The sequence below is a fragment of the Thrips palmi genome, unplaced genomic scaffold (assembly GCF_012932325.1).
Source record: "Thrips palmi isolate BJ-2018 unplaced genomic scaffold, TpBJ-2018v1 HiC_scaffold_3, whole genome shotgun sequence".
NCBI lineage: Eukaryota > Metazoa > Arthropoda > Insecta > Thysanoptera > Thripidae > Thrips > Thrips palmi.
In genome coordinates this window covers 4,011,978-4,031,935 of record NW_023144630.1, presented here as the reverse complement: position 1 = coordinate 4,031,935, position 19,958 = coordinate 4,011,978, and the positions used below count along the sequence as shown (strand labels likewise).

Below are 19,958 nucleotides of genomic sequence, written 5' to 3'. Positions count from 1 at the left end.
ATAACGTTTAATGTGCGGAACTGTTTCTATCCTCTTGGACCAAGAAAAGGTACCGGCTCCAATACAAGGGAATGCATTTGATGATACACCTAACGAAATAACGATCATAATTAATAATAATTTAGAAAACTGCTTAGACTTTGAGCTTCATATCACAATTTCGGCTCATTCATCAACTTATCATTGCTTATCATTGGCTTATCCCTTGGGCACAAGCAGCGCTTCTGCATTGAAGGTAAAGACGGAGTTGTGTTGAAACACATTCAGTGCTTTGCTGTGTATGATAAGGAGAGTACCATATCCTAGTATCGGAGTCTATCTTTTCTGTTAGATTTTTTTTCTAATCAACTTCTAAAATTCTTCACAAATTTTTCCTTGAATTATGAAGGGTTGTACTCACAAACTTGTACAAAAGAGGTCGCTCTTGGACGATCACAAGTTTGGAGGATGGTGCTGACTTCCGCACACACTGCCAGGAATTTCTTGCAATCATCATCCTGCAAAATTGCTGTTTTAGAAAATTCTTGCAGTGTACACCTTTTTCCTTTAGTATGACTAGACTAAGTGGTCGGTTGGCTCTCGTCTTTAGTTTAGACACTCAGACTCGTTTTTACATAAAATTCACTTAAAAACCGTTGAAGATTTCTACAAAGTGATTTTTATCTCCGTTTTAGAATGTTAAACACACTTGTTTCGAACTAGAGTTACATTTTTTCACTGCTTCTGCATGGTATTTGTCCTTACTCCGGCCCGTGTTGCACTCTTCGTGGGACCAAGTAGTAATCTATTCTTCCATACATATCCCACTTATCATTTACCATTTTTTGCCAAATTGAATCTTTAAGGCTTACATGAAGTTATTTCTGCCTCGAAGACACCATACTTTTTCCGCTTGTGATCGAACATGGCGCCTTCGTCGAAAACCAACATAACTTGTAAATAAATGTATGTAACTCTTTTTCAACTGTGTCACTTTTGTACTGGCTGTACTTTTCTATCGATGATTTTTCTCCTGGTTCAGAAACTTAACAGGTTTCTGTTTGTACATTTGATCTTATAGTTTGTAAATAGATATATTGCTTTGTTGTTAATAAACCGAAAATAAAGAAAGCTGGGAGTGTTGTTAAAACACTTTTTACTAACGTACTTGTAGTCGCAAAACTACTCTCAAGCTGATCTGTTGCCAATTTTTACCTGGAATAATGTGACTGACAGTAAAAACGTGCGTTTCAAAAGCAGCGCTTTTGTAAGCCATCTCCCACTTACTTTGGTATAATAGAGAGTTGCGCCAAAGTTATATCACAGTAGTTTGCTGATCGAACAAGGGGGTGCTTTTTTGCCCAAATTTTATCTAGGCTTCAAATAATGACTTCCTCTGTTTAGCCTTTTCTTCAAATAAAATTGTTTGAAGTTATGTCGAACCTTCATTTTTTTGCCAAGGGTTCATATTCTAATTTTATTTATTTCACCAGTTTAACTGATTTCTGTGAGAAAGGCACAGTTGTTGAGCTTGCAGCTTTGTGTGTTTGAAAGCACTGATCATTCTTGTCGCCTCTTTGATATAATGTTTAGAACCTACGTTGGGCAATATTCCATTCGAGCACTCTCCGCGACGGAGTTCGTATTCTCTTCACTGTTCAAAATGCGTCGTTTTATATTTGAACCTTGGATCTTCAATGTCTAAGAAAAATAAAATCTAAATGCTCTTGTGTTCGCCCTTCATTCCAACCTCTTCCCTTCTGGCAATACTCCCTGCCTCCGCCCACCTCGTCAAATGGGGTAGGTCCGCGCTCCTGGCGGGCGTATCGACGGCGATACTCCACGCGACCCTCCCTCACCCACGCCTTCTCCGCAGCCAGGGCTTTCCACACCGCTCTTTCTTGGAAGTCCATTTCGAGCAGTTTCCTTTCAACACACACGCGAGCGCACACACACATGCTCACACACAGCTTACGGCGTCTCCCTTTGCTAAATTATTCCGAGACAGAGACAACCTTGTCCACGCATTTCTTGTCGGGGTGACTGGCATGCAGCGACTCAATCATGGCCGAGAGCCCTGCGGCGTGGGCAGCCAATGGGCAGTGGCCATGCCGGGGTCATGACGTCACGGCCAGCGCCATTGGCGTGACGCCACCCACACCCATTTGACCAATTTCGCGGTCCACTACATGAAAGTCGCCCTTTCGACCAGTCAGCACGAAGGTTGAGGTGGCACGGATACTCAAACGGTCTTGTGATGCACTCATCACATCCTCTCCGCCCTCTCTGACTCCCCCCCCCCCTTACTTTCTCCTGTCTTCTGTTCCGTGGCTTCCGCCAGCAAACAGCGCAAACTCAAACTGAAGGCAGAGGCGCGGGGGCGCCGACCGACCTGCCGCAATGAGGGCACTACATCTCTTTCTTTCACTGTCCTGTTTTAAGTTGAGCGTACGACACGGAACAACCACGAAGGAAGAGCACAACAAGAAATACACTCTTACACACTTATTTCAACAGTTTTGTGTGAACCGAGCTGCGTTGCATTGCAGAGTCCGAGTACGACGGACTCGTTCTACGACACAGTCCCGTGTTCGACTCCGACCGGAGTGCTCGTTTTTTTCGAGTCTCCGTACTGCTCGGGTGCTCCATTCGGTATTCGTGCAGTTTACGACTCTGGTTTGCCACCCACACAGTCCATCCCTATGACGCTCGCTGTACATCCATTACACTCCCCTCCGCCGCCTTCGCCCCTCCCCTCCCCCTTCTCTCCCACTACTTCGAACCTCCCCTCCACGCCTCGCCGCAACAGGTTGGCCAAAGCGCGGACACGGATCTTTCCATGCATCGCTGTCAAAGCGGAATTAGGTTGACGAATGATTATCCGTAGGGACCTCACAGTGGGCCAGAAGACCGGTGGAGGTGGTCAAAATCCCGGGCGCGTTTTGAGCTCCAGAGTCGCTATACAGGACTCGAACTGACCGTGTGACCGTCAGTCAGTCCCTGCCTGTCCGCCCCCGTCAGGCCGTAGGCACTTCCCTCGGGCCTCGAAGGGCTGGAGGGGTAAAGGGACTGCAGATAGGGTGGCCCGCATTACCTGCGGACCGAACGGGCCTGTTGGGTGCACTTGGAAATAAGACGCTTACCATGTTAATTTGGGCTGTGCGGACCTGCCGGACGGACGGGGCGTGGGACGGCGTGGGCGGAGCGTGGATCGCCCTCCAGAGACGCGGCCGGCAAGGCGAAGGGAAGACTTGTCAAGCGACCTAAAGAAAGGTACAAAGACCGCCCACCCTTCGAGGGAGTGCGTGTTTCCTCCTTGGATCAGACGCGATGGCTGCCTGAACTTCAGCCCAAACCACACTTTCTACACATGTGTTACCGCTTTGACCAACTCCGCGGCACAGGCTCCACCACCTGACGCTTGATAGATACAAATTGTTTCGGGCGTTGCGTTACTCAGCGCTGAGCACTTCCTTGCTTTGTGTAGGCGAATAATGGGCCGATGGCGTCCAAGGCGCCATGCATGTCTTGCCCGACTCGGCTCCGCGTTCGACCCGCGTTCGCTCGGCCCGGCTGCGCTCGGCTCGGCTCGCTTCGACCCCAGAGCCGTCCAAAGACAATATCGCACATGCTTGCACTTACACTGTTTAGAACCAACGCTGGTTCGCAGGGCCGGGCACATCAGAAGGGCGAGGTTAACAAGCAGTGAACAGATCGTCGTTTGCACTACCACTAGTTCCGACTAGTTCAAAATGGAAATCAATACAACATACTTAAAAGCCTTCGGTTATTCCCTAGTACTCGTTTCCTAGACTGTGCTGCTGACAAAAAATCGTTCTCTCATGATACTACACCAGTGTGCCCTGCTCTGAATAACCTAACCTTACAACTACACAGGTTGTGTTGGCTGCACATGCCCAATATCGCAGGTGAGCTTTTACCGCGGTCTCCTGCATGCCCCCGCAGACAATGCACAGGCATGCCGGCGGGGAGGGGGCCTTGTGCAGAGGGGCGCGGGGCCGGCCGGGCCCGGACGGGGGTGGCGCGCCTGCGCCATGGCCCGCGCGCTGCCCGCGCTGCCGCTGCCCCCTTCCGTTTGATGTGACCGGGGTCGGCTCGAAGGCCCTCTCCATTTTCGTGCTGTCCGGTTAAATAGCAGGCCAGCCCGCGCACGGCGACATCGCCTCGCGGCCCGCGCGGACAACGACACCGTCCCGGAGCGCCCCGGACACCGGCCCCGGACGCCTCGACGCGACCCCTCGACGCCGACCCCTGGACGCCGGCCACAGAACCCTGGTATCCCGGACTCCGGCCTCCCGGACACCGGCCGCCCGGAGCGCCTCGGCGTCCGGCCCGCTCCCGGACACTCCGGCGAACCGCTGCCGCCGTGCCAGGCGCCGCGAAGGAGGCCCTCACCTTGCTGCGCCGGTGAGTAGAGCAGCCCCTCAGCGACCAAACTTGGGCACAGTGGGCCAGCAGACCGGTGGAGGCTGCTAAAACTCCAGACGCGTTTTGAGCTCCAGAGTCGCTGAACAGGACGCGAACCGAGCGTGAGGCCCCACCAATGGATTCCTCGTTCGGAGAGAGGCTGCTTGTCGCACAGTGAATGCACAAGCAGTGGGGAGGTTCCCCATGCAAAGTACGTCTTTCATGTTGCTCCGGCAGCTTTGCGCGAGGCGCCGTGCGTATGTCGGATAAATTTTTCAGCGCCTCAGAAAAGAATCGTGCCTGCTAGGCCCGCCAGGGGTCCGGTCTGTTCTGGGCCAGGTGTGTCATCCCGCCACATCGTGGACCTACGTGCTATTTATCACACAATGAGTACAGATGGGTTCGTCTGGGTTCAACTCCCTTCGCAGTGATTTTGTCTTTCTCCAAACGAATTACGGTTCTAGTTGCGTCATCGGAGAGGGCATACCTTTGCCTTCCTCGCCTTGCTTGCCCCTGCAGAGGTCCCTGAGCGCCCCCTCCCAAGTTTTGAGTGCACCTGACCCCTGACCGGCGTAGGTACGCGTAGGCGAGGGGGCTTCGATCCCCTGTTGCTCAAGCGCCGCCGAAAGCAGTGCGTGTTTGCGATTATAATGGCTCGGCCGCGCAACGAGCTTGCCTCCTCAATCCCCTGGCGAGAAACGACTTATGAAACACCGGTTTGTTCACGATTCGTTGAGAAATCAGTCGAATTTGTTTTGTGTGACTAGCGTTGCTGCGCTCCGCTGTCCTCCCTGACTTGAAGCGAGGTGCGCTTACACTAGGCTTCAAGGTGCCCGCCTGGATTACTTGGATTCGGAGGGGCGACGTTGTGACTCGCAGCGCGTAGAGAGGGGTTTCCTTTCCGCTAATAGTGGGCCTGCGTGTTACGCAACAACGGTCAAGTTGTAGCGTAGCGGCCAGGGCGGATCCAGAAAGGCCTGGCCCTCCAACCACATTCCTTGGGAGGGAGCCTCGCTTCCGGGTTTCCGAGCCTTGCGTCGCACAGTGGACCAGAAGACCGAAGGAGGTGGCCAAAATCCCAGACGCGTTTTGAGCTCCAGAGTCGCTAAATGGGACTCGAACCGAACGTGTGACCCCACCAATGGATTGCTCGTTCGGAGAGCAATCCATTGGCGGGGTCACAGGTTCGATTCGAGTCCTGTTTAGCGACTCTGGAGCTCAAAACGCGTCGAGAGTTTTGACCACCTCCACCGGTCTTCTGGCCCACTTCGTCTCATTTCAAACAAACGTCTCTCCTCATTGCAAACGAGGTACAATCTGACACCCGCAATGTTTTCGTCCTTCCGTTTCCAGCGCGGCACGGCCGGCAAGGTGACTCCCTTGGCAGCGCGAGACGAGCGTGGACTGGCAGTGGACTGGCACCGCCCCCGCGTTTCACTTCTCCTTCCCTTTTTCTTTTTCCTCTTTATACATTTTCCGCATTAATTTATTTGTGCGGCCTGCGGTGTCGGCCCCCGTAAGAGGGCTCCTAATTTTCTAATTTTCGCCTCCCCCGGCGATCGGGGGGGGGGGGGGGGCACAGCAGGCTGAGCAGCGCGCTCCCTCTCCCTCGCACCCAGTGGGCGGCCGCGGGCGTGCGAGAGAGACAGCCGACGGCTTCGCAGAAAGCAACATGCTGCTGAGAACGCGGCGCCAATTCCGATTTCCCTCCGCAAGATTGGATGGCCACCACCTGCCTGCCTTCGCTGCTTTCGCTTTCGCCTTGTAATGCCGTTTTTATTTCACGCAGCTCTTACACGGTTGGTATTGTGTGTGGCCGGAGCACAGTGGGCCAGCAGACCGGCGGAGGCGGCTGAAATTGGAGACGCGTTTTGAGCTCCAGAGTCCCTAAATGGGACTCGAACGGAACGTGTGACCCCACCAATGGATTGCTCTCCGAACGAGGAATCCATTGGTGGGGTCACACGTTCGCTTCGAGGCCTGAGGTCCGGCCCGATTCGGGTCACCTAACTTTTTCGGGACGCGGCGTCACCCACTGTAGCTGGCGCACAAGTGGCGGATATTAATGGCCTTCATCAGGTCCCCCAGGTTCCCCTGCAGGCCGGAAAGACGCTCGGCAGTTGAATGAGGCCGGCGCATAATAGGTATTTCAGGACGGCGGCTGTTAACTTCCCAGAAATCCTTTATCCGGGTGGGACCCCGCGGGCTGGTGCGTCGGCCGGCGTTGGCCCACCCACGCCGCCTCGGGGCAGCAGTCACCGCGGCCCTCTCACGGCCAATTTTCAGGGAAAGGGTGTATCATTCGAAAGAAATTCCAGGATAAATTCATGGCTTTACCAGGTGAACAGTCTCTGAAGCGAATCCAGGGGGAACAGAACAGTCCCGGATTGAACAGTCCCCGGAGAAAGAGGGAAACGACGCCGACACAGAGACGGACGTGTGAGAGAAAGCGATATGTCGGTCGCCATGGAGACCTTGCTCATTATAAGGCAGGCAGGACGGGCTGGACGACCCCAGCAGTAAAGCACGGCCGTTACAGGAGACGCGCAGCCGCGGACGTGGACCGAAGCAACGCCAATGCCTCGTCACGGCCGATTCACCGCCACTGCCAGCCAAAAGAAAAAATAAGTCTATTCTTGAAAAAAAAAATTTTTTTTTTGATGGGTAGTTTACATAGGTTATTTTAATTTTTCCAACTCCTTTTTTTCTCTAAACAAAATATTTTAAGTTTAAAATTGCGCTTTATTTTTTTTCTTCCTTCCGCTTACAATTTAAAGCCTACCTGGGCCTTCTGCGCTCATGACTTCGGTGGGGAGGGGGTGGGGGGGCTTGTGCCCTTCTCCACATCTCCTGATACAGTGGAAGGCCTCCGCAGTGTGTCCCACTAGCGGCGGTGGCCTTCCCCCGAGCAACAGGCATTCTGCCCGGCCGCAGCAGTACGCGAAGGCAAGGAGGGGGAGGGGAATGGGATGAGAAATCGGGAGCGAAAACGTGTTTTGGTGGTCAAGGAACACACACACACATTTGGCGTCGCTGCGTCGCGAGGCGGTTCCTTCGTGTAAGTCACATCCCCAGCTCGGTCCCTGCAACCGTCCTAAATCTCCGACCCAGTTCTCTCACGGTTGTTGCGGTCCTGTCGCGTTAAAACGGATTTACACCGGCCAATTTCGGAGGGAAACTGGAATTTTGAGGTCAAATTTTGCTGTATTTTTTTAGTGTACGTTTACATTACTGTTCACAATGACCACAGAAAGGTCTTCGAGGTCTAGGATTGGCTAACGGCAACCAGGATCAGGTCCGCGCTCGCCCATTCGTTGCAATTTTTTTTTCCAGTGGCGTGGACGCCACAAGGACGGCCCGGAGCGAGGGTGTGTTCCCCTTTCCTTTCATTTCATCTTTCCACCCTTCCAGCGCCCGTTGTCCACGCTGTCCGGTTGCGCCCCCGCCTCGGTACTAATTGTGAAAAACGCGCGAGTTGTAAACATTTTGTGCTCTGTCCTCGCTGCAGCATAACTGCACTCTGTAAATAAAACAGACGCTCGCTTTGGTCAAATGGAGACGAAAACCATCAGGCTTCCCCCTCCCACTTTTTTCAGCGCGGAGCGAGCGGGCCGGCCGGCAGGTACACTGGTGTATTGCAATACGTGCCATTTCCGAACGGCACCCGGAAATGGACCGAAGTAAACGCACCAGATTCAGATTCAGATTCCCGAATGCATTCCTCCCGAACTGCCAACCGTCCCCGTCCTTTGAGTCCAGCTTAGCGACTCTGGATCTCAAAACGCGTCTAGGGTTTTGACCGGCGGCGCCGGTCTTCCGGCAAATCCACTGTGTGAAGGGGTCGGGCGGTTCGCAGCGGCATTCATGTTTTATCGCATTCTGCACCGACCGCGTGTTTGCAGTGGCGTGGCAGTGCGGCACAATGGCTCCTTGTCCGTGCGAACTCGCAAGGACACTCTCCGGCGGGGAGGGCTGCCGAACACAAATTACAAGGTGTCTGGTACAACCGTACCAGACTTCGATATTCTTATTTTTTCCCGTACCAAACTCCGATTTTTTTAAAAAATTTATTTTTGCATGGGCCGGATGCTTAGATGCGAGCCACCGTCGCTCTCTCTCCAACCAAATGACGTGTCTGCCTCTGTCTTTGTCACACCCACGCCACCGGGACCGCACCTGAAAGGGCACCAAATGCCAATCCAATCTCTTCTTTCTCTCCATTCCTCGGCCGGTCTTTGTCGGCCAGCCAATCGGATGTCCGCGACGTGGCGTCTCATTCAAAGGATGGAGAGGAATCGGATTCACCCAAAAGTTGTCGAATCGAAACGGTTTCACTTATACTAAGGCCTATCTCTTTGGTGTAATATTTTTTACCATAAAACTGGCATGACCTACTCTCGCTTTCTTTGACCGGCGAGTCCGTTGTTGCTTTTAAACGAGAGTCCTGATTGCGTCACCGCCTTCTAAATCATTAATACCCGTTAGCGCAAGGCCGTGACAACATGGAGGATGGCTTCCGGCCCGAGCCGCCCTCGGCTACACTGGTTTCATGTGCAAGTAATGCCCGCAGTAGGTCGCAGACTAGACGGCCCTCACACTGTCAAAAGACTTTCAACGAAATCAACTGAATTTCAGTCGATTCTCTAAGCTTCAGCGGTCTGTCCAAATACTGACTACGATCGTAATCAGAATAACTTCTGTAAACTCTTTGATATTTTTTTGGGCGAATGCACCCGAGATACAATGGGCATCCAAAACGCACTAAAAAAGCAAATTTCTAAACCCGTGGGTGCGAGGGCCCGCCGCCGCACACTCGCAAGCCTTCCCAACTCTTTTCATGCTTATCTTTCCCTCGTCATGCCTAAACGCGCTCTCGCTGGACTCGCATCAACTTTTTGTCTTAGAATGAATAATTGTCTGCATATGTTGCTGCACGCCGCTGGGAAGGGAAACGCAGCCGCAGCGCGAGGGAGATAGCAGGCTGGCAGTTTGTTATTGTTATTGTTGTCCTATTTTTGTTTCTTCTTCTCCTCCTCCTCCTCCTCCTTCTGGCGATGCAAGACGGCGGCGATGACCCGATGCGTGCAAGAACTGGACGTTTTGCCCGCTGCTTACTGCTAATCTTGTACCGGCCACTAACACAATCTCGCCACCATTAGGACAATGGAGAGCAATCCATTGGTGGGGTCACACGTTCGGCTCGAGTCCCACTTAGCGACTCTGGAGCTCAGAACGCGTGCGGGACTTTGGCCGCCTCCTCCGGTCCTCTCGTCGTGCGACGGAGCGCCTGCGGTTCGCCGGGTAGGCAACCCGCGGCCTCCGCTGCGCGGCGGGCCGGGCCACCCGGCGAACCATTACCATTAAGGGCCAGACCACGGCGCGCCCTTCCGCGTTTCTCGCAGAGTCCTCTCTCGGCTCGGCCCCTGGGATCGCATCGCCCTGCGGACTGTGGGTGCGGGAGTAGTTTGCTCGTGCCCTGCCCGGCCGGAGTAAACCGAGTAAACCGCTTAGTGTTAATTGAGAGTGTTAGTTGCAGTGCAGTGTCATTGGCCGTGGGGCCTTCGGTCCTTCGCCAGGCAACACGTAGCCTGCAAATCACTGGCCGTTCCCGGGCACACAGTGGGCCAGAAGACCGGCGGAGGCGGCCAAAACTCGAGACGCGTTTTGAGCTCCAGCGTCGCTAAATGGGCCTCGAACCGAACGTGTGACCCCACCAATGGATTGCTCTCCGAACGAGGAGTCCATTGGTGGGGTCACACGTTCGGTTCGAGCCCTGATAAGTGACTCTGGAGCTCAAACCTCGTCTAGAGTTTCGGCCGCCTCCACCGGTCTTCCGGCCCACTGTGGGGCGGGCCCCCGCAGGCCAACTTTCACCTTTTGTGGGCCGGCCTCTTTCATGCCACGCGCGGAGCCAAGGAGCCGCGGACAAGGGCGGGTGCCGTCCGCACCGTCGCCGAAATTAGCGGTCGGTAACTCAACCTCCGGTCACGTCCCGTCCCGTCCGACCCAAAAATTGAAAGAGAAATCAGAAGTGGTTGTTCCCTTGCCGCCCCCGACCGGACGAGTCCCTCTGGGGGAGGGGGAGGGTGCAAGGGAGAGGCACAATGGAACGGCCGCGTCATTGGTCGGCCACAAAGGCCTCCATTTGTAACGCTACATCTTGGCGGGCATAAGCAGGGCGAGCAGGGCGAGCAGGGCGTGGGTGGAGCGCCGGATCGTCCCGTCACGCTTCCAGGAACCCGCCGGGGACCTCCCAGGAACCTCCCAGGAACCTCCCAGGGCCTGCGTGGAGCGCCAGTTAGCGCACTGATTACTCGAACCGAACGTGTGACCCCACCAATGGATTCCTCGTCCGGAGAGCAATCCATTGGTGGGGTCACACGTTCGGTTCGAGTCCCATTCAGCGACTCTGGAGCTCAAAACGCGCCCGGGGTTTTGACCGCCGCCGCCGGTCTTCTGGCCCACTGTGTTTGCTACAGTGACCCCAACGCCCGGCCGCACCGTCTGCTTGGGGCCGCCAGTGTGCGCTGCGACTTTGCCTCGGATTTGCAGATGGGGCTCCACGCCCTCGCAGCCTGCAGCCACACTGACTCCACTCGCTCTGTCTCTCTCGCACCTGTGCGGGACGCTCCATGAGTGCGAGAGAGACAGAGCGAGGCAGCAGCGCTGCGCTGGGAGGGCCAATCCTATCTCAACGCATGCCGGGTTTTCCACTGCACGCTCCAACAAGATCGCGAGGCCTCTCGAGCGTGAGGTTACGTTCCAATGGACTTTTTTTTACGAGTGGCGTGGCGAATTCGCAGTGGTAGACCGCGCTTCAAGTCTGCCTCTTCGTCGCTCTGTCTTTCTCACACGCAAGGGGCGCCCCGTACGGGTGCGAGAGAGACAGAGCGACGAGAACGACCTCTGTGTGCAGCCCTCGCCGTCTACAGGTGGAGGCGCACCGGATGTGAGGGGGCGGCCGGGGCGGCGCGCCGAACACGCGCTTCCGCCACATGACGGCCGCAGGCTTGTCCGCAGGCCCCGCAGGCCATCGGGGACGTCGCGGTGCCGCGGCCTGGGCGTGGCAACAATGCCGACCCAACTGTTCGCGCAGGATATTGTTTGTGTTTCTTTTTTTTCAGGAGGATTTTGAGCCTGAACTGTTGTTGTTGATGGGGGTGATGTTGGCAGGTGCGATGGCGCGCGCTGCGCTGCTGGTCGCGGCCTGCGTCCTGGTCCTCGCCATGTGCTTCAGCCCGGCAAGAACGACGCCCGCCTCCAGGAAGTCCCTCCGCTCCGTGGACTGCAGGTACGCTGCCAAACAGGCTCGGACTGGCCCCCAAAAGGCCCCAGCGGATAAGACCGCAAAAGGCCCCCGATCATCATTATGTTTTTACCCTTCATGACCAACTTTGTGAGGCTACCGCTCCCAAACTAGTTGCGGTCAATAGCCTTCCCGATACAGGGCATGAAAGAGTAGGGTCTTAAGAATACTAGGACGTCGAGGGAGGCCTTTTACGGCGACTAGATTAGACACAGTGGCCATCCAAAATCAGCAAATTTCCGAGATTCGACCACTTTTTGACCAACTTAGTCGGAAAATCGTTGCGGTCAAAGCCAAAATCGTTGTGGTCAACGTCTTCCCGATGCAGGGCATGAAAGAGTAGGGTCTTAAGAATACTAGAGCGTCGAGGGAGGCCGTTGACCGCAATTAGATCGGACGCAGTGGCCATCCAAAGTCAGCAAAATCAGCAAATTTCCGAGATTCGACCACTTTTTGACCAACTTAGTCGGAAAATCGTTGCGGTCAAAGCCAAAATCGTTGTGGTCAACGTCTTCCCGATGCAGGGCATGAAAGAGTAGGGTCTTAAGAATACTAGAGCGTCGAGGGAGGCCGTTGACCGCAATTAGATCGGACGCAGTGGCCATCCAAAGTCAGCAAAATCAGCAAATTTCCGAGATTCGACCACTTTTTGACCAACTTAGTCGGAAAATCGTTGCGGTCAAAGCCAAAATCGTTGTGGTCAACGTCTTCCCGATGCAGGGCATGAAAGAGTAGGGTCTTAAGAATACTAGAGCGTCGAGGGAGGCCGTTGACCGCAATTAGATCGGACGCAGTGGCCATCCAAAGTCAGCGAAAACGGCTACTTTCGTCCTATATATACTAGGACTCTTTGACCAACTTTGTGACGTTACTGGTCCCAAACCCGAAAGGCCCCGGCAGATTTTTCTGCCTGTCTGCCCTGGCCAGTCCGAGCCTGCTGCCAAAAAGGACTCTTTCAAGGACTCGAACCGAACGTGTGACCCCACCAATGGATTCCTCGTGCGGAGAGCAATCCATTGGTGGGGTCACACGTTCGGTTCGAGCCCCATTTAGCGACTCTGGAGCTCAAAACGCGTCCAGAGTTCTGACCTCCTCCGTCGGCAAATCCACCGTGCGGCGCCACAGGTTGCAGTGTGCGTTCGCTATCTCTGCGCGGTCGGCATGTCGACGACTTCCCCGCCAAATTATTCATTCCACGACACTGGGAACTAGAACGGTGCAGCATAAAGCACTTTATCGCCGTCTTTACGGTGCGATACGAGAGTGCGAGAGAGAGTGGGGCATTGCGAGGCGCGGCCTTGCGCGCTCCTTTTAACGTGCCGAGAGAGTTCGCAGGCAGTATATCGCAGCAGCGGCTGGCTGTGTGGGCGCACAGTGGGCCAGAAGACCGGTGGAGGCGGCCGAAACTCCAGACGCGTTTTGAGCTCCAGAGTCGCTAAATGGGACTCGAACCGAGCGTGTGACCCCACCAATGGATTCCTCGTTCGGAGAGCAATCCATTGTTGGGGTCACACGCTCGGTTCGAGTCTTATTTAGCGACTCTGCAGCTCAAAACGCGTCCAGAGTTTCGGGCGCCTCCACCGGTCTTCTTACCCACTGTGGGGCGGGGCGACGACGAGGATGTGGTTCCGCCACACTGTTCAAGCCGTTCCTGGGAATATTTGTCGTTTCGCGTGGCAGTGCTGGAACGTGTGTCGCCTTGCTCCCCCTTCCCGGCCCCTCCCAGGGACCCGCGCCAGCCCGTCCTCTGTTTTCTTCATTTTAAATGCTGTCTGGAGCGGCGCGCGGCCGAGCGTGGCGCGGCACCTCGTGGACGGCCTCGTGGAGTCGGAAGAATGTGCACGAGGGCACGTCCCGCGCTGCACGAGTCGCCACACAGTGGGCCAGAAGACCGGCGGGGCGGCCAAAGCCCGGACGCGTTTGGAGCTCAGAGTCGCTAAATGGGACTCGAACCGAACGTGTGACCCCACCAATGCGTTGCTCTCCGAACGAGGAATCCATTGGTGGGACCACACGGTCAGTTCGAGCCCTGCTAAGCGACTCTGGAGCTCAAAACGCGTCTAGGGTTTTGACCGCCTCCGCTGGTCTTCCGGCCCACTGTGAGGGTCACACTTCCGTGACCGCCGCCCCACTGTCGATGCTGGAGTCGACCCCTACTGCTGGCAATGGCCGGCGAGACTGCGCTAAGAACGCGGCAGACGTGGGCGAGCGCGTCTGGAGGCAATGCGGGCAATGGCAGGCTGCAAGAAACGATCCGCAAGAAGCCTGTCAACCGAATGAGGCGCCGGCACCGCCAGCAAGCACTCGTTCTTGCCAGTGTGTTTGTTTGCCGCCGCGGAATCGGCTTGGAGTCCCGGGGCCAAGGTCGTCGGGGCAGGACGCGTCAACGCAACAAAAAAATATGTATTAGCTAGTTCCATGTCAAACGTCTGTATCTCGCCGCGTCGCGCGCCACCAGACTCAAACTTGTTGTGCAATGTGAGTAATGTCTCTCTCTCTCTCTCTCTCTCTCCCTCTCCCTCTCTCTCCCCCCTACAGGCGGCTAGTGTTCCACCCGTACTGCCGCGGGGTGGCTGCCAAGCGGTCCATGCCCAGCGCGGAGTCCCGGTTCCTGGACGCGGTGGACCTGGACGCCGCGCCGCCACCGCCGCCACCGCCGTCCGCGCGCGGCTCGCTGGGTTCGCTGGCGTCCGAGCTCCGCGCCGACCCCCTGCTCGTCGGCATCCTGGGCCGGCTGGCGGAGGAGGGGCGCGAGCAGCAGCGCGAGCAGCGCGACCGGCCGAGGCTGGTGGTCGCCGACGTGGCCGCGGACAGCGCCGACAGCGCCGACAGCCAGGCCAGCGACGCCGACGCGCCGTGGAGCGGCGAGCCGGTGAGCAGAACGTTCACGTTGAAACCGCGGGTCCGGGGTTCGAATCCCCGTGTCAAAGTAACTTTTTTTTCTGTTTGAATTTTTTTTTAATTTTTCAATTACATTTGTAATTGAACGGATTGCTCTCTGTTGCAGAGCGGGGCGAAGGCCCCGGACTACGGCCGCTTCGAGTGGCAGTCGGCCCGCAAGCGCATGAAGGAGCAGGAAATCACGTACGACTACTGAACTCCGCGCGGCCCCGTCGACGAACGCAACCCTCCGTGAGACTTTCCGTCGTGTCGACTCCAACGGGTCTCCCTCGACGTTCCGTGCCCTAGTTCTCTTCTGTCGGGAAGCCGTGACGTAGATTCGTGTTTGTACTAGGTTTCAGAAATAATGCCGGTTCAAAACCGGCCAAAAATTGTGTAAAAAAAGGGAAAACACCACAAGAGACAGCAAAAGGGGGAAACGATTTTGTGCTGGCCGGGCCACGCCGGGCTGGGCCGTGGCTGCGTTGCCCTGCCGTTGGACTGCCAACCTGTGGCTGGGTTGTCATGCCGACGCCGCGATATTTAAAGGGCAGCAGAGCACGACGATTACATCCCGCATTATCCGCAGTAAGCCTGCCTCCGGGCCCTGGACCCCGTCGTTATTCGCAGGGCGCTCGGTGGCATTGGGGCCCGTCACTGTATTAAATGGCCCCCCAGTCGAGACGTTCTGGACACAGCTTAATTAATTATTTCGACCACCCGTCATCTCAAAAGTGGAACGCGCCCATAGTGCGTCTGTGTGCGTCGCTGTGTGCGTGTGGCTGTGTGGGTGGGTCGGTGTGGGGAAAGACTTAGATTGTTTGGACGCAATGCATGGCGTAAGAGGCTTTGCGCCACCCCGTTTCGACCCCAGAACGCGTTGTGTCTCCCCCCTCTCTCTTTCTCTCTCTGTCTGTCTCTCTCTATCTCTCTATGTCCGCGTGTGGGTTCCGGGTGGCTGTCGCAGCCAGGATGTCTCTAGGTTCTCTCTGGGCAAAAATAAAAGAAAGTCTTTTTTTGTGACGCCAACCTCGGACCTATCATCCCCATCCCACCGTTTGCCCTCAAAGTTTGCCTGTTTCCTTCTGAATTTATTGAAAATTTTGTGAAAACTTTGTAGCCTTGTGGGCAGTGACCTCTCCGGACGTCTTCTAGGACTGGGCCCCACAAGTAAGATTTTGGATGCCACCGCCTGCATGTGCAATGAGGTCTCACTGTTGTTATTATATTTCTGCTCCATCATGTAAACGCCTAGAAAAAAAAAAACATGCAAGCCAATCGGGCGGGTTTAAAATAAGAGAAACAGAATTCAATTTTACATGTTTACGGGGGCAAATTTTCAAACTGCATTATACCGTCAATGTTTCTGTTTCATTGTCTCATTTAATTACTGATTCATTTGATCAGTATAATTTTTGTAGTAGGGAAGGACTGATGACTAGACTGAGGCTTAAGTTTTTTGTTTTAGTGACCAGCCTTTAACTTCAATAACATCAAATTTTGAGCGTTTCTGGCTTTTTACCGGCATGATCCTTGCTCGAGAAACACTTTTCGATGCGTTTCTCACAGCCTTTGCATTAGGCCTGGGCGATTAATCGATTAATCGAAAATAATCGCGATTATTTTGTTAATCGTCCGATTATTTCAAATCCCCGATTGGTGGTTCGGTAATCGAAGTATTGACCGATTATTTAACGATGATCGATTATCGATTAATCGTCTCTTTATCGGATATTCTATCCATCACCTGATCAAATTCTGAGCGGAAACGTCTTAAAAAGTTTTCAGTTAAGGCACAAAAGCTGTCACAGACACTCGACGTTGCGCCAATGGTTTCCCTAACCTCTTATTACATGCTATTTTCACAATAGTACGAGTATTTACCTTTATTTGTCAATTTCCAAATAATCGATTTCTCCCGATTAATCGTTGATTTTCGATTAATCGTTGATTTTCGATTAATCGTGTACGTTTTCGATTACCGATTACCGAACTGCTAATCGACACCAATCGCGATTATTTTATTCATCGGCCGATTACGATTACAACCAATAATCGCCCAGGCCTACTTTGCATGAAATCAGTGACACCACCTGTCGTCGAGTGGGTAATAAAAGTAATAATGTTAATAATTATGAATATCGCAAACCGTAGCTTCTCTGTAACTTAAAATATCTGTATATTATAAGTAATAACACGCAATTACAAATTTTATTATTGTACTGATTGTGTCTGATTGCCCTGAAGATCCCTCCGCACTGCCATGCGGCCTCCCTGTCTCTCTGACGTGGTCGTGTCTCCGCCGGAAAAGCCCCGTCGCTGTCTTCGGGGCGCGGACTAGCAGACACGGCGCTAGGACTCCCTGTAGGCGCGGCCGCGCGGCACGGCCGGCACGGGCACGAACACGTAGTCCCCCGGGTGGTACAGGTGGTCGCCGCGGTCGAGGGCCGGCTCTCCGGCGGGCAGGTACGCTCCCCAGTCCCCCCTGTCGTAGCCGGGCGGGCCGGGAGGGGCCACCGCGCGCTCCAAGAGCATCCTGGGCTGCACCGGCAGCATCGGCTGCACCGGCTGCATGCGCTCGTACATCACCTGATTCGGATTCGCGTTCAAAATGCGGTTCACAGTGTGCCGGTCCTCTGGCTCACTGTTTGTCAGTGTGCGGAGCTCACCTGGCGCTCGGCGTGGACGTCATCCGGGATCACGCGCTCGAACAGCGTGGCGCGGCCGTCGCGAGACGTCACCAGCACCCTGTCGACGGCGTCCCTCACGACGGAGTCCCTCAGGACGGGGTCCCTGAAGCCGGGGTCCCTCAGGACGGGGTCCCTCAGGACGGGGTCCCTGAAGCCGGGGTCCCTGAAGCCGGGGTCCCTGAAGCCCGGGTCCCTGAAGCCGGGGTCCCTGATGACAGGGTCCCTGAAGCCGGGGTCCCTGATGACGGGTTCCCGGAGGCCGCCCCTGTCCCTCACGAGGGGGCCGTCGTAGTCGTCGAAGTCCCGCGCGAGGCCGGCGGGCGGGCCGGGCGGGGCCGGGTAGGCCCTCGCCACGGACACGGGCTGCAATGGCTCCCACACGCGCGGCTCGGCCAGGGCCTCAGCCAGGGCCGTCAGCAGCAGCACCTGGTATGAGAAATCGCGTTGCTACGACGAGAAGTCGAGCACAGTGGGCCAGAAGACCAGTGAAGGCGGCCAAAACTCTCGACGCGTTTTATGCCCGAACCGAACGTGTGACCCCTCTTCGAACGAGGAATCCATTGGTGGGGTCACACGCTCGGTTCGGGCAGGCTCACCGGCAGGGCGGCGTTAACGGCGTGGCCGAGGGGCGCCGCCGGCGTGGCCATGACGGGCCGCAGCAGCAGCACCACGCACACGGCCTCCACGTCGAGCGCCAGGCACTCTCGCCTCTCGCCGGGCCTGGCCATGGCGCGCACCGCGCACACACAGGGCGGGGCGGGGCGGGGCGGGGCCGGGGGCCGCGGTCCCGCAGCCGCCAGGCATTGCAGCAGTACAGCGAAAACGGTCGAGGCAATTGTTCGCGGTGTCAACGGGCCCGTTTCTTCTTCCTCGTCCTGACTCGGCGGCTGTCCGCTGGTGGTGAGGTGGCGATGGCGGCGCTGCAGGCAGGGCCTTCTCGGAGGCGGTGAGCGTCACGGCCAGCATGGAGGCACCAGTCTCGCTGCTGCTGCTGGCGGTGAGTCCTGGCTCTGCCTTTCGCAAAGGGCGCCAGAAATCAACCAGGACAATTCCGAGCGATCTAAGACGATCCCTGTTCTGATCGGGCGTTCGAGATCTCGAAGTGGGACCTCGTTGATGGGCGGCCCTGTGCTCCGTCAGGTCGGCGCGTCCCTGGCGGCGCCGCAGTTCTTCGAGGCGGCCACGCAGCCCTACATGCAGGACCTCCAGGACCTCCGGGACCTCGAGCCGGCCACGCCGCCGGCCTTGGGGGACGACGACGCCGACCTGGAGCTGGCGGTGGAGGCGGAGGACGCCGCCGAGTACGGCTGGGAGGAGCTCAAGGGCTCGGTGGACGTCGTGGACGTGCCGCTGGCCGACGTGCAGTGGTCGCTGGACCAGCTGCCACCCTCCATGAGGAAGGTGCTGAGGCTGGTGCTGTTCGACAAGTACAAGGTCAACTTCACGTAGCGCCCCGCCACGCCGCGCAGAGGCAAAGTAGCACTTTTTAGCCAAGGCACTCCCTTGGAGACCGATGGAACACTGTTCGTTCCTCTTTTGTTTATTTTCTGTACGGAAAACATTTTTTGTGAATGTTGCTGGAAGGGTTGCTGTTCAACTTACCGTGCCCCCCCCCCCTTCTCTCTCTCTCTCTGTCTCTCTCTCTGCGGCAATACCCCGCGTCCGTCGGGTTGCGCGCGCGATACTCCGCGCGGCAGCACAGGGTCCCTGCAGGCACGGAGTATTGCCGCCGCGATGCGATGCGGCACAGTGTACAGTACAGCTGCTCGGCTCGGCCTGGCGGTCAACTTGGACTTCCGTGCCGTGGGACCGAGGTCGTCTCACTTCTACTCTCACCCGAGAGCGTTGCGCCGACATCACTTGGCTTGCAGAGCGCCGTGACGACAGGCAGTCCCGGTGCACGCCCCTGCCTGCTGGTTGCCTACGCGCTGCACCGCAGGCGCTCCGAGCTCTCCTCCAGACATATTTCCTCTTTATCAAAAGCTGTCCGATTTGTTTATTTCGGTAGTCCAGCCTGGACAACAACTAAACCCACGTGGTTGTGAAGGCTGGACTTCAATGACTTCATTCACATCAGCCAAAGGAGAGGCAAACGGTGAAAGCTTGCAACGCGTCGACCAGGAGACCGGTGCAGGCGGTCAGAATTCTAGACGCGTGTTGAGCTCCAGAGTCGCTAAATGGGACTCGAACCGACCGTGTGACCCCACCAATGGATTGCTCTCCGAACAGAGTAGCACGGCCACGCGCCGACACCCGCCGACACGCGCAGGGACGCAAGACGAGGAGTACCTCGCAAACACTCGGGCCTAACATGAGCGGGGACTCTAGCGGGACATGTTTTGCAGCGCCAGCCGCCCGGCCGCGTCGCGTCGCGGAGTCTGCGTAGTTCCTGACTTGCCTCCGCCGACACACACACACACACACACACACACACACAGCGACTGTGTTTTGATAGGCGCGGCCCTACCGGCGCGTGGCGCTACGGACAGCGTAGTATTGGCACCCACGTGGCCGCGCTGGCCGCGCGACGCCGCGCGAAAACACTCCCCCCTCCACCGCCCGCCCCTGCCCCTCGTCCGGCCGGTGACGTCACGCCGTGGGCTCGGTCCGCGGCCGGGCCGCCATTGGTCCGCGCCCGGCGGCGGGATCGCTCCTCGCGCTGCGATTGGCCGCGC

General features: G+C 56.2%; 2 protein-coding genes across 2 annotated transcripts; one reads left to right on the top strand and one right to left on the bottom strand.

The window, feature by feature from the left end:
• Positions 1-16,744: 16,744 nt before the first annotated feature.
• Positions 16,745-18,249, bottom strand: LOC117648427 (repetitive proline-rich cell wall protein 1-like). The gene is made up of 3 exons (XM_034390931.1): positions 18,217-18,249; positions 17,263-17,709; positions 16,745-17,182 (listed from the first exon to the last, which is right to left on the bottom strand). Exons 1-3 carry the CDS (start codon positions 18,247-18,249, stop codon positions 16,946-16,948), a joined length of 717 nt encoding a protein of 238 aa, XP_034246822.1. The 3' UTR covers positions 16,745-16,945.
• LOC117648105 lies at positions 18,061-18,866 on the top strand. Its single transcript, XM_034390327.1, has 2 exons — positions 18,061-18,280; positions 18,424-18,866. Exons 1-2 carry the CDS (start codon positions 18,248-18,250, stop codon positions 18,730-18,732), a joined length of 342 nt encoding a protein of 113 aa, XP_034246218.1. The 5' UTR covers positions 18,061-18,247; the 3' UTR covers positions 18,733-18,866.
• The last annotated feature ends 1,092 nt before the right edge of the window (positions 18,867-19,958 follow it).

Excerpts from the sequence above, each read along its gene's own strand:
- LOC117648427 (XM_034390931.1), bottom strand. The coding sequence starts at position 18,249 with ATGCTGGCCGTGACGCTCACCGCCTCCGAGAAG. Across the intron at positions 17,710-18,216 it reads CGCTCACCGCCTCCGAGAAG|GTGCTGCTGCTGACGGCCCT; the intron begins GCCCTGCCTGCA and ends TTCTCATACCAG. Across the intron at positions 17,183-17,262 it reads ACGTCCACGCCGAGCGCCAG|GTGATGTACGAGCGCATGCA; the intron begins GTGAGCTCCGCA and ends AATCCGAATCAG.
- LOC117648105 (XM_034390327.1), top strand. The coding sequence starts at position 18,248 with ATGGAGGCACCAGTCTCGCTGCTGCTGCTGGCG. Across the intron at positions 18,281-18,423 it reads TCTCGCTGCTGCTGCTGGCG|GTCGGCGCGTCCCTGGCGGC; the intron begins GTGAGTCCTGGC and ends GTGCTCCGTCAG.